Raw genomic sequence first — 14,475 nt, 5'->3', positions numbered from 1 at the left:
TCTCGGATGGAAATTGTGACACGATACAGTTTAATGAGACATACGAAATTAACTGGTTCTATAAGGAGGGTAGTCGTGATTAAAGGGATTACAGATTGGCTAAATAAAATTGGACAGGAAATTACAACATGGCAGAATGGGTCTGGTATTGTAGTCAGTGAAAACCCGCGGCATTAACATAATGCTTGAAAAAATTCAGTGTGAATTAAATTAAAAATGGATTTTGTTTTGGATTGGATGTAGCAGATTAGGACATTAATTGTTTGAATCCAAGGGAGTGGTAAAATATTGTTCACGTTACCTCAGTAAAATTATTCATTTATACCCTTTTTGACTGGCCTCATTCTCTGTCAAACTAGCAATTGATTGCAGAGTTATCATTTGCTATATTTCATACATTTGAAAAAATCACAGAATGTTGCACAAGGAAATATTTTCGCTTCAATTTATCACGTCTATCATTATCATAACAGTCCACTCTTAAAGTATTGGAAAGAAAAACATCTATCACTGTTATTAATAATAAAAATCAATGAAAAATTAAGAACAAATCCCAAATGATTTTTAGATATCATACTCCTCAAAACATCTACTTTAAAGACATCTTGATTTTGAATTTTTTGGTATGCTATAAGTTTCCTTCCTTGGTTCCATACAGCGTGTACCATGAGACTTGTGTCCTAAGGGTTAAAATTTTAATTTGCATTTTAAACATTTTTTTGTTTCTCTATTACTTTAAAAATGCGAAATATTCAAACATATTATATAATTAACTTCCAATTCAACAATATTTTTTTAATGGTTGGTAGTATTGCCTGACGTAGGCATAGACGGACTTCAGTGAAATTTCCGTCACAGAATGACCGAAAGCAGAAATCTTGCTTGAAGAGAAAACTAGAAATGATACGAAACGAGGCTGAATTATACGACATATGCGAATATTTGTATTTTTATCATTTTAGAAGCATTCTAATTACAAAACAATAGAAGTTATTTCAGCTGTCTCGTTAATGGTGAGTTTTCAATCTTTTCCTTCAATGTTTACCTTTTACGAATATACTGTTTAGGTTGATTATTAGTCATAATCTGTTTCCCAGCTTTTAACAGAACTGTATTGGCATGAATTTGCCCGCGTACATTGCAAACAATGAAATACGGTTTCTAATTTTACTCTGAAACTTTCTGTAACGATGATACGAATTAGCCAATGATTGAGTTTTATGTATAATCTATCGCAGAAGGCTCGACTTTATTTCTTTAATTGTTTAAATAATTAATAGAGAATATGCGTCGGTGAAGATCTTATTTTATTGATATGTGATCGTAGTTTTTACAGGGATGGTATATGCAAGCATGAAGTGCATTCTCAATCGAAATTGGTTTAATTCTTTTATGAGTGGATCTCAACCGGATTGTTGCCAATTTTACGCAGGTAATGGCTCTAACGTTCTCTCAATCTTTTTTTTAGGAGAGTAGTTAGTTAATTGGCCTGCCATGGCCAACTCGGACGTTCTCACTCGTGAACAAAATATAAAGGTGCCCCATGACAATGTGAAATCCACGGAACCATCCCGCAAGTTGTTTGACCTGCATCCCCTTCTAAGAGCTCCTCCGGAAATAGGGGACATCCATCTGTGCTCGCATTCAGAAAGTATAGAAGAAGCCGAAGAGAACCGCTCGGTCCCTTCTGGGAGACAAAGTGTTGCATTTGCTACCAGGTACGACAGTTTATCAAACCCATATCTAACTCACTATTGTGCGATACTTTCCTTCAAGTTGTTATTTATTGCAATTATGGTAATGTAACTTAGCTTCTTAAGAATATTTTATTGAGGGACGTTCAGGATAGCCTAGGATATTGTTAATAATGATATTTTTTATTGTCCCAAGGCAAAAAATATTTGCATGGAGTCGTTTTATTACTCATCACGCTTCATCCTATCATTGCTTATATGAAACTCACTTTAGAGTATTTAAATGATTGTTCATTTATGCCCATGGCAGAGAATGTTTGGGAAAGGGAGCAGTAAAAATAAGAAAATCATTTTTAATAGCCCATATTTTGAGTCATTTTAATGACATATATTTTGTAGAAGGGATCTGATGTGTACGCGAGTAAAAAATGTGAGAGTTGCTGTTGGAGTATCCATGTGTATAGGCACGAACAGAATTTAAAGTTGACAGGAAAGAAATTTGCAGGAAATGCCTTCAAAGACATTGGGGGAGATGCCTTTGTCAACATATTTGCAATCATTTTAAGAACTCGTAACTTACCAAGTGAGAATATTTCCTTCTATGCATGCTAAAAAATTATTTGAAGAGCAGAAAAAAGTTTGGTTTTGGAAACTGAGTACAGACTTTTTTTATATGTTTATATCGCCTATTTGGGTCCTCCATCAACGATAAATTCTTACTTGATTCCAATGTTTGATAGTTCTTCGGATAAAGGAACTAGTTAATTTTCTTTTTCCTCAAGAAGACTGATTCACAGGTTCAATAAACCAACATTTTAATGAGAACTTTGAGTTCCTGGGTGTTACATTTTACGTTTACTTTCAGAAGATTAACCATATATTACTTGAAATTTTCCAGTAAAGAACAAGGGAATGATTCACTACATCGTTAGATATTATTATAGAATAATAAGTAGCCAATTTATAATGAAATATAATTGCAAATACTGTGAGTCGGTGTTGTTCCCTTGTAGATGATGATGATATAATAATTATGGATTAATGGGAAAAGTTTCACAATATCATTGTAAGAAACATTTATAGGGAAAGATTATGGTGTGGTCATTTATTGAAGGGAATGGAACTATCTACTTCTTACTACATTAAATCATCATTGCAGGTAGAATATAAATATAGTATAATTGTGAACACAATAATATGGGAAAGAAGGTTTATGAGATCTTGCGAAGGCAAGCCAACTGCTATGGATTACTCTCCGCTAGTTGCAGATCTATAAAAACCTTAAGGAGTGGAATGGATGTTTATTTCCATCTGTTACATATTCCTCTGAGATTAGTATTTAAAAAAATTCCGCCATATTCTTCATATAGTCTTTCATCAGTGCACTTTATTAATCTTCAATATGAATTTCAACATTGTCAATCTGAATGTTAATCCTCAACCCTCTTTAATCTGTGTTTATGGAAGTGACTTTTTACTGGTTCTGTTCTTCGGCATCGCCTTGCATGCTGCTGTTGTGCGTTTCTCACTAACATTTCTCTATGTCTTTTGTTTTTCTCAACTTGAAGTCATTTGGGGAAAATATCCTTTTTTATTTTGTGAACTTTTATCTATCATTATTTTTTATTTGAGCCAGTGCAGTATCTTTCTCTGTAGAGACCTCTGAATCGCTAAAGTTTCTTTGAATTGACTCCCAAAAGGAATTAGTATCTTGAATCATATCTTGATTGAATTGAACGTCCATAATGACCTCTAAAGTGAACTTCAACTAGTAGACCAAGTTATTATTAGCACATTTTTTTATTCATTTAAATAACATCTTCAGTCATCTCAACTTCATTGACCCTTAGGATAAGTGTATACCTGTGACTTGTAAGTGTGTGACAGTTAAGTTGCATGCCAAAATTCCAATACCTCAAAGGAGAGTAAACATACTGGTGACATGAGTACAACTCAGTGTAAGAATCATATTGACAGTCAGTTGATGAGGATTTATGATTAAAAAGTCAAACAAAACTCATGAGACAGTACTGAATCCACGCAGCATTGCACATAAGTGCCCATGCTTTCAACTCCACTGTCAAGTGGCCACTGGTTACTTAGTTGGTCTCAAGCCCTGTGACAGTGGTTGCCTTACTATGGTAAGGATTTACTGAGAATACTAATTGCATTATTGAAGGTTTAGAAAGAGTCCAGGTTTTTATTTGAAATCTTTTAAAATACCGTGAAATAATTAATAAGTTTTCTTAAATTATGGTGTTTCTCAGTTCCAATTCAATTCTTGTTCAACGATATATTGCATATTATTATGTATTTTAATTATTGAAATGTTTTGACAATTTAAAGATCAATCAATGAGACAAGCCCATCGTCTAACTCCTGGCACTCAGTTAATGGTATATCAATAAAAAATTATTATGGGTACTGTTACAGCTCAGATTTTCAAGAATAAATTTTCCTCTCATTAGTGTAGAGCTAAAAGATGGATGTCCACCCTGTTCTCTATTTTTATTGTAATTTAGTTTTAGTAAGAAAAACACAAGACATCCTTTTTGTTGAACATTGTCCAAATGTGCCGACCATAAGTGTTGTGTATTTGCACCCCTCCATAGCAAAACTGTTTCTGATGAAATCTTGGAACCTACGCAACAAGACTAAACTATTGAGTCACAGCAAGAATTACATGTGCATGCTTGCCCTCAGAAAAGCCTGAGATAATGATTCCAACTTGAAACATAGTGTAAATTAAGCAATTAGAATACATAATTGGCAAATAGGTTTTTTTGGGTGAATTTTTAGAAGAAAAGTGAATTCTCTCTGTTGAATAGTTTGTGGATTGAATAAGAAGTAAATCAAGTGCTCCTTTTGCAAAGAGAGGAAGTGTTTTGCCTTTTTTTATTCCATTTCTGTAATGGATCACTGTCATAATAAAGTAATGACTGTTTAGAACACTCATTGGTTTCATTTTGAATTTTATCCACAACTAACTGCACTCAGCTGTTACTGGTATTGTCATATGCTGTATTCCCTGGTCTCCATAATTTGTCAGACCAAAACCAGAAATTAAGAAAGATTTGGTGGTGAAGATGATCCAAAATAATTCAATTAAGTACCCGTGCTTACAGATAAGATTTCTTTGAAACCTTGCTGATTAGCATTATCAATGCAGTAACAAATAGTAATTGTAATTGTAATGATTTCACAGTGAGGGGGAAGGGAAAGGGTAGTTGGGTCTTTCTATGAAGGAAAGGGATGCTTCCAGGATTGGAGAGAAGTGTTCAAACAGTAACTCATTGACCAAATGGCTCTTTTTCAAATTCCTTCTGATTTCCAGCTCATAGAAGGCCTTTCTTTCACAGAAAGATGCTACCCTACCTTGAAAACTAACCCTACCCCCCCACCCCCTCCACTGTGAACCCCACTAATTGCCTATCCTGACGCTTAACACCCCTCTCCTCCTTCCGATCAATGCTGATCACAACCCCTCCTCTTTCCCCCCATCTATCACCCACCCCTTCCCACACAAGAATGGTATATAAATGGATTGCAACTTGAGCGAATTTTTACCCGATGATGATGCCTAAGTGTTGAAACTAGTGGTACCAAAATAAAAAACAGTGGAGAAATACATTGTGTTCTTCATTCCATGAACATGAACTTCCACAAAGTTAAGTCAGAAACCATCGAATGCACTTGAGCACGTATTGAATTTTCCATATTTTGATGGCCTTATGAAAAAAATTTGGCCAGTATCACTTTCACTTTCCTTCTTTTCAAAAGTGTTTGTGAAATATAAGCAATTAGTGCTCAATACACACTCAGTTCTGGAATGCATTTTATGTGATGCAAAATCTTCATTGGCAAATGTAGACGGAATTGGAAATGTACCGTAGGATAATGTGTGTGGGTAATATTTGATTCAAGTAATGGAGATGTCGAACTTTGAATTGGATCATTCAGCTGATTCACCGGTCTAATTGAATATTGAAGCTTTGCAATCACCTATTTTGGTTTACTTTTCATAATTTTTTCTATTCTGTCCCCTCTATGTGGCTTCAATATTTTACCCTTCGTACCTTCCCACCTTAGCTTGCTGAACCCTGTATTGATTCCATCATTCTCTTTGTCCTATTAATGATAGATAGATAGAGGTCTTTATTTGGGCGAAATTGAGACCAGTATTAATGTCTGGAGAGAAAGCAAAAGCCCTAAAGAATTAATTTATGCTAATGTATAACTATTTGATTCCAGAAAGGCACTATGTTCCCGCAAGAGGGTATTGTTTTTAATGCATATCTATATTTTTTTATTAACACATTGAATGTTTCTCTTTTCAGGAGTGGTGACTTGTTTTTGCTCAAAACCAGCAGTGGGGAGGCTCCAATTGTCAAAAGAGTCCCTTGGTATTTGGATCCAGAGAGGGCTATAGTCGCATTAACTTTTGACCCATCTGGAGCCTGGTTACTAATTGTTGGTATGTGACAGACCGTGTACCTGAATATTTTCATTGTTGCATTTGTAGGTATGATATGATGAAAATGGACCTATTTAAATCAAAGAAAGATTAGTGATATGCATTTGTTATGCTTATTTATTAACAAATGCATGTTGTGAAACCTTAAATTTACATTTTAAAAGGGACCTGTAAGAACAGGCAATATGGAGATTGATGTAAAATTGAGGTTGGCAGTGAATATTTTTAGTGTATTATCATATTTTATAAATGAAACATCTTGCAGGATAATAGTAGTGTCTAATATGAACTAAAACAATTAGTTTATACAATCAGTTGCAGTGCATGTAAATAAAAAATGCTTCATGAATGTTTAAAGAATGATTGTTGAAATAAAGTGTCAAATAGTAGTAGTAGTATTAGGAGAGGCAACTGACAGCTGAGGTCATTTGTGCCATTGGGGATGGGTGGGAAAGAAGGAAGGGTGAAGAGAAACCCGACCTCAGCATTAGCCAACTCTTAATGAAAGGCGGCAAGGGGTCCAAAGTTTAACGTCCCGTCTAAAGAATGGCATACTCACTCAAAGTGCTCTCCATAAAGAACCTCCAGTAGGCATCAGGATACTGCTGAAAAAATCCACTGTCTCCAGGAGTCGAACTTGGGCCCTCTGGAAAGGATATCAGTACACTAACTGCTGCACCATCTTGATCCCCTAAGTTTCATATAGTAAGGTTTCCTGTAGTTAAATATTCATCGTGCAGAATTTTCAGCATCATGATTTAAAATATTTTGATTCTCATTTTATTACTACTTTTTCAAACTGCTTTAAAAATGGGTTGGTTTTTGCAAATATTGTTGCAAGGGTTATGCGTCAGCACAATCAAACTCTTGGAAACCACCGCCGCGACCACCGGCTAATCAGTCCGGGGACTGATACCGGGAGAACGTTGTGAGTCAGGAGCGGAGTCACGAGTGATTCCCCCGGCCCTGCCGTGCGTCACAAGAGAGACTACCCTTTGTACCCTGAGCTCCGATAAAAGGGTGACCATCCTCGGCAGACGGGTGGCCCGCCAGTGTGATCCTGATCGCCCATAACCTCGGACCAGCCGTGCTCCGCTCGGAATTCGGTCCACGCCCGCTCCCTATCCCCGCTTCCCCGGACCAGCCTCTCTACGTAAGGGTTCGGTCCCTTCCTCACCGATACCTCCAGACCAGCTCGCTCGAGTTACCGGTCTACATCCCATCCCCCGGCCTGGGCAATGACGATGACTTGGGGCAGACCGTAGTCTCTCTTCCTACAGAAAAACATTCTAAGTCCGTATTCGGTTCAGAGGAGACTCGCTTAGAGGGAAAATGCGACGAGAGAGAGACAGGCGATGATTGGGCCGTGCCGTCAGTTGCGAAACGTTTTGAATTTTTGGGCAATGACGATGACTTGGGGCAGACCGTAGTCTCTCTTGTGACGCACGGCAGGGCCGGGGGAATCACTCGTGACTCCGCTCCTGACTCACAACGTTCTCCCGGTATCAGTCCCCGGACTGATTAGCCGGTGGTCGCGGCGGTGGTTTCCAAGAGTTTGATTGTGCTGACGCATAACCCTTGCAACACGGTCCCTTCCTCACCGATACCTCCAGACCAGCTCGCTCGAGTTACCGGTCTACATCCCATCCCCCGGCCGGTTCCTTCCGACGACTCGACGCCGACGACGCCTCTGGTCACCCTTCAGCCCGGTCAATCCTCTTGTCCTCCTGTAAGTACCTACCCAAGTCTTCCCTTCACTTCCTACTCTCTCGCGGCATTGTCTCATGAGCTGTGTACCGCCATACTGTCAAACCTTCTGTTACGCACATAAAAATACCCGTACCGAAGACCGCTCTTGTTATTTAATTAATACCCTCAACCCTTGTTGTCGCGGATTCGGAGCGCTGCGACATCAACTGGTGTCAGGTGTGGGGTTGACGGTGTAAGTTTAGCTCCGAAACCTTTTCATTTGAACAGCCATTAAATCCTTTAATCGAGAGCGGTCAATAGCACTTGTTCAAAGTATTCATATCTTGCCTTAACCTATTGTGTGAAGCCTTGATTGGTTATCTCTTTATTATTTATTTTGTGCTATACGTTATATAATTTCTTGCCATGGCCTGGTTGAGCTGTTTTCCCCCATTCCCGTCTATGTCTCCTGTGGAAGCGTCCCCCCGAGTAAATCAAACTTTAATCGAAATGGACCCTTGCGTTAATACAATAACTCCATCCGCAAATGGCTCTTGTAACGAGGCAAGAGTCACTCCTCACCCGCCAGCCTTAGGTGCGCACGTTTACTTCGTGCCTTGTTTTAGCGGAGAAGACGATGTTTCCGTGGAAAAATTTTTAGAATGCGTAAAACTCACTAGTCATCTTTGTTCGTGGAGTGAATCTCAGACACTTTGCATCGCTCGTTTGCGTCTCAATGGATCTGCCGCAGATTTTGTTGCCGCCAATCCCCATGTCCTTGATAATTTCGAAAATTTCTCAACTTATCTTACGCGAAGGTTTTCGTCTCGGGTATCACCTCTGTTATTAGAGCGTACATTCACCAACTGCGTGCAGCAGCCTCTCGAGGGCGTGTCGGCCTATGCCACAAGGCTTAGGAAAATAGCTCGCCAATTGCAGGGAACACTCAAGGATCCTAATTTGGAAGGAACACGAGCAATGATAGAAAATCGGCTTTTGTCGCAATTTTTGCTGGGATTACGGGAAGAAATAGGACGTTTTGTGTTGGTACGAAATCCTAAGTGTATCTTGGAAGCAGAAGAATTTGCACTAAGTGAGGAATCTAACGTTAGGAATTATGCCAGTAAATCTATGATCAATTCTCTCCAAATTCCGCAAGATAATGCAGCGCCGCCATGGTTCTCTTCGATGACAATTAAAAATTCATCTCAGACAGAATTTAGGGAACCGAGTCGTTGTTCTTGCCCCAACCAAATCAATTCCCTACGGTGCTCCGCTACCAGCAACCCTCCTGCTCCCATCACCGCTCCCAGCCAAGGATGGTCTCGCGGTAGCGATGTCACAAACGCGGACAGAAAATGTTACTCCTGTGGACGAGTGGGCCACATAGCTCGTTATTGTAGATCAAACCAAAGAAATTGCTTCAACTGTGGAGAAACTGGCCATCCCTCCAGGAATTGTCCTCTGTTATGTTGCGGTCTTTGCAAGCAATCGGGTCACCGCCCTCTAGAATGCCCTACTAAATCCAATAATTCCAGTCAGGGAAATGGATCGGCCCCGACCCAGGGGTCGGGGACGAAGTAATTTTGGCCATTTCTCCCGCGAGCGGGATCATGGTTCGAGTGGAGGTACTGGGCAAAAGCTATTGGTTCCTCGTGGATACCGGTGCTGCCGTCACAATAATTCATCAGAAGGTATTCCCGTTTGGCGAGTTGGAAATATCACCCTACGATCGCCCAGTAAGGAGTGCTTCCGGTCACGCACTATCAATAATCGGCCAAAGTTGCGTAAAATTTGTTATGGACAGAATCCAGTACCCTCACGACACATTAATAGCAGATCTCGGAGTAACTCCGTACGAGGGAATCATCGGGCTAGATTTTATGAAAAAATATGGTAGTAGCATATCCTTAACGCACGAGACCATGAAGGTGAATGAAAACCACGAAGTAAAATTAGAATCCAGACCTTCCGCGGCAGCCGACGTAGATCTTATCTCCTTTGGTGACAATGAGCCTGGAAATGACCAGTTAAATACGAGATCAACATATTCTTCAGGAGAATCTCACACCTCAAGAAGAGTAGAGGGAAAATGCGACGAGAGAGAGACAGGCGATGATTGGGCCGTGCCGTCAGTTGCGAAACGTTTTGAATTTTTGGGCAATGACGATGACTTGGGGCAGACCGTAGTCTCTCTTCCTACAGAAAAACATTCTAAGTCCGTATTCGGTTCAGAGGAGACTCGCTTAGAGGGAAAATGCGACGAGAGAGAGACAGGCGATGATTGGGCCGTGCCGTCAGTTGCGAAACGTTTTGAATTTTTGGGCAATGACGATGACTTGGGGCAGACCGTAGCCTCTCTTCCCACAGAAAAACATTCTAAGTCCGTATTCGGTTCAGAGGAGACTCGCTTAGAGGGAAAATGCGACGAGAGAGAGACAGGCGATGATTGGGCCGTGCCGTCAGTTGCGAAACGTTTTGAATTTTTGGGCAATGACGATGACTTGGGGCAGACCGTAGTCTCTCTTCCTACAGAAAAACATTCTAAGTCCGTATTCGGTTCAGAGGAGACTCGCTTAGAGGGAAAATGCGACGAGAGAGAGACAGGCGATGATTGGGCCGTGCCGTCAGTTGCGAAACGTTTTGAATTTTTGGGCAATGACGATGACTTGGGGCAGACCGTAGTCTCTCTTCCTACAGAAAAACATTCTAAGTCCGTATTCGGTTCAGAGGAGACTCGCTTAGAGGGAAAATGCGACGAGAGAGAGACAGGCGATGATTGGGCCGTGCCGTCAGTTGCGAAACGTTTTGAATTTTTGGGCAATGACGATGACTTGGGGCAGACCGTAGTCTCTTTCAATGATAAAAATAACTCGAGGCCCGATTTTGGTTCAAGGGAGATTAGCTTTGGGAGAACGAGCGATGAGGAGATAGACAAAGACTGCACAGTACCACTAATTGTGGAGCCTGTTTACTTTTTGACCCAAGAGGAAAGGGGATCAGAAGTGGTCCGTATAGAGGAAAAATTAAAGATTCCTCCGTTATCATACGTTCTAACAACAGCAAGGAATACTAATTTAGCCGGAAAGGAGGTTTTCTTAGATAATTTTCAAGTACCGGACATAACAGACGTAATCGTAATTCCGGTAGTGGCAAAAGTAATGGACGATGGAACACTTCCGATATTACTGGGTAACATGCACAAAAGCGAGAAAATCTTTCCGAAGGGTTTGGAATTTTCGACAGCCGGGGTGCACGCAGAAAAGGCCTCCTACGTGAACGAAATAATTGTCGCAGAGGAGGCAGAAATATGGCCGAACGATAGAGAAAAAGGGGAATTCATGGTTCAATTCAGCCTAAATAACGTACCAGAAGACGCCCGAGAGCCGTTACGTGACCTATTAGAAGAATTCAGAGATATTTTTGTGCACGGCGGCGTTCCCCTGGGCTGCACCAGCGTAGTAAAACACACCATAGACATAGGCCTTTCCACGCCAATCAATAAGCGACCATATCGTGTCCCTCATTCACAGAGATCCGTATTAGACAATGCAATTAAAGACATGTTACAGCAAGGAGTGATATCACCTTCGACGAGCCCCTGGTCGGCACCAATTATTTTGGTTAAAAAAAAGGGTAGAGACGGAATCCCGACACAATACCGCCCGTGTATAGATTACCGCGCATGGAACAATGTCACAAAAAAGGAAGTATTTCCGATGCCAAATATAGAAGAAACGTTTGACCAGCTAGGGGGCGCGAAATATTTTTCTACCATGGATCTTTGCAGCGGCTATTGGCAGGTCGAGGTAGACGACAAGAGCAAGGAATACACAGCCTTTAGCACACCAGATGGACATTTTGAATGTAATAGAATGAGCTTTGGGTTGACGAACGCTCCGTCTACTTTCATGCGGTTAATGACCACAATTCTGGACGGATTGATATACCGTGGTTGCGTATGCTATCTAGATGATATCCTCCGTTACGATTCCACTCCTGAAGGACATGTGGCAGGTCTTCGGGAAGTATTTCGTCGGCTAAGGACAGCAAACCTAAGACTCAAACCCCAGAAATGCCAATTCTTTCAAGAAAAAGTCAAATTTTTGGGCCATTTAATTACCGCAGATGGATTACAGCCCGATGAAGACAAAGTAGGAGTCATAAAGCATTTTTCGCCCCCAACGAGCGTGCCAGAATTACAATCCTTTCTAGGATTAGTCGGATATTACAGGAAATTCATTCCAAATTTCGCAAAAAAGTCCAGTGCTCTCACTCCATTATTGAAAAAAGATGCAGTGTTTTTCTGGGGTGAGGATCAACAACACGCATTCGAACACTTGAGGTTGTGTCTTACGACCCAACCTATTCTTAAATTTCCCGAATTTTCCAAACCTTTCCTCCTTGCGACGGACGCTTCCCAACAAGCCATCGGTGGGATACTCTCCCAAATTTTTGAGGATGGCGAACATCCTATTGCATGTGCAAGTAGACAGTTGCATAAAGCCGAAAAATCTTATTCTGCCACAGAACTTGAATGTTTAGCCGTAGTAGAGATGGTGAAGAAGTTTCGCATTTATTTGCTAGGGAGACAATTCATCCTTCACACCGATCATAAGCCTCTAAAATGGCTGTTAACTCTCTCAGAACCGAAGCCGAGAATGGCAAGATGGATAATGGAACTGAGTGAGTACGCGTTTGAAATTATCCACAAGCCAGGCAAGAGCATAACCCATGTAGATGCCCTTTCTAGGTTAACGCCTAGTAACAGTACAGTAAATACGTTGGTAGAATCCCATCAACCCGCGTGGGATAAGGATAAAATTTCAAGGGAACAATTAATTTGCCCAGATCTGAAACTCTTGCACGAGCAGGCGAGGAAGCACTATCCGAATTTGTTTTATGATGAGAATGACGTTCTTTACAAAGTTCACACGGAGGAACCGGGAACCCGATTTACCATTTGTGCCCCCAGGAGCATGCGAGCTTACATTTTAAAACAATGCCACGACAATCCGCTCGGCGGGCACCTCGGAATCGATAAAACCTTAGAAATCGTGCAGCGATACTTCAATTGGGATGGATGTTATACGGATATAGTAAAGTATATAAAGCAATGTCTGGCATGTAAAAAACGAAAGATGCAACCGCAAAAAATCCCCATTCAACCAGTCACGGAAGCCTCTTACCCATTAGAGAAGGTTGCCTTGGACATAGTGGGGCCTCTAACTACGTCAGCTCGAGGCAACAGATACATTCTAACTTGTCAAGATTTCTTTACGCGATACCCTGAAGCTTTCGCGATACCCAATCAGTCGGCTCAGACGATCGCGGAAATTTTTGTAGAAAAGTTTATTTGCCGACATGGAGTGCCTAAACAAATATTAACGGACAGGGGAGCTAACTTTACATCTGAACTCATGAAAAACATATGCAAAAAACTTCAAATCAAATCTATTTTCACCTCTCCTCATAATCCTGGGGCCAACGGACGCCTGGAACGTGCCCATCAATCATTTGCTAATGTTATCTCGTATTATGTGTCACAGGACCATTCAGATTGGGACGAGCAGCTTGGCTTTGCTTTATTTGTGTACCGAAACAGCAAGCATAGAATCACGGGATTCACTCCCGCATACCTCATGCACGGGCGAGAATTAGAGATGCCATGGGACTCGATTTTAACGCCTGTTAAAAAATCATATGCCGAAGATCCTCCTTATGAGAATGTTATTCAACATAGATTGCAATTAGCGCACGCACAAGCGGCTGAATTTAACAGAGAGAATACAAGAAGGGAACACATGAAATACAATCGAGGCTTAACACTTCCTACCATTGCCACCGGGCAATTAGTCCTCCTGCGTAACATGAATCTCCGACAAGGTCAGGCGCGGAAACTAGTGTCCCGCTGGATAGGACCCTATAAAGTAATCAAAATTAGAAGTCCGGTTACCTTCGACCTTCAGAATACCCAAAATAGCCGCCTGGTCACAGCTCATCTCAGGAACCTACTACCCTTGCCACCCGACCCCGAACCTAATTTCCCGCCAGACTTTTTCGTCGGCGAAGAGCAGTTCCCCTTACCCCCAGTGCTTCTAAACAACGATGCCGGAGGTTCACCCAACCCGGCCGAAAAAACGACACCAACGGAGCCTTCACTGGAAACACCACCCTCTAACCCTTCCAACGCAAGCCCGCCCCCACCTATCCCCAAAACCCATGATTATAACCTACGGGCCCTTCCCGGAAGAGTACCATAGCCAAAGAATATTCCAGAATGGCAGCAAGAGGACGGCACCCACACCACCAGTCACCGTCCCTGGAGCCACTACAGTTTACCACTCCTGGCAACTTGAACCGTCACCAGACCACAATGCTATCCGAGCGGCCGTCTATCCCGACTTCCAAGTTCGACTGGGACGTCCCCAAGACTCCCGAACGACCACCCACTCCGGGCTGCGAGATAGACCTGGGGACATTCCGGAGTGCACCTCAACCAGTGCCATGCAGAGGGAGCCAAGACGAGGCATATATCTACACAAGAGAAATCGACTCCGAGGAGATGGAGCGGCCGCCAACCCCGGGGCGGAATATTGACCCAAGGCTGCTGCGGAA

The 14,475-nt window shown here is 41.6% G+C and overlaps 1 protein-coding gene across 1 annotated transcript in view; it reads left to right on the top strand.

Moving 5' to 3' along the window:
- The first annotated feature begins 863 nt into the window (after positions 1-863).
- ca (RCC1 and BTB domain containing protein claret) overlaps positions 864-14,475 on the top strand; it is an 86,847-nt gene continuing 73,235 nt past the window's right edge. The window contains exons 1-3 of the mRNA XM_071588764.1: positions 864-1,013; positions 1,469-1,718; positions 6,032-6,168. Coding sequence (XP_071444865.1) covers positions 1,495-1,718; positions 6,032-6,168 — 361 coding nt within the window. The 5' untranslated portion in view covers positions 864-1,013; positions 1,469-1,494. The remainder of the gene's footprint in view (positions 1,014-1,468; positions 1,719-6,031; positions 6,169-14,475) is intronic.

Source organism: Hetaerina americana, unplaced genomic scaffold (genome assembly GCF_022747635.1).
Source record: "Hetaerina americana unplaced genomic scaffold, ioHetAmer1.1.p SCAF_3, whole genome shotgun sequence".
In the NCBI taxonomy this organism is placed as follows: Eukaryota; Metazoa; Arthropoda; class Insecta; order Odonata; family Calopterygidae; genus Hetaerina; species Hetaerina americana.
The sequence above is the reverse complement of the archived record's forward strand: the minus strand, read 5'-3'. Positions and strand labels throughout refer to the sequence as shown.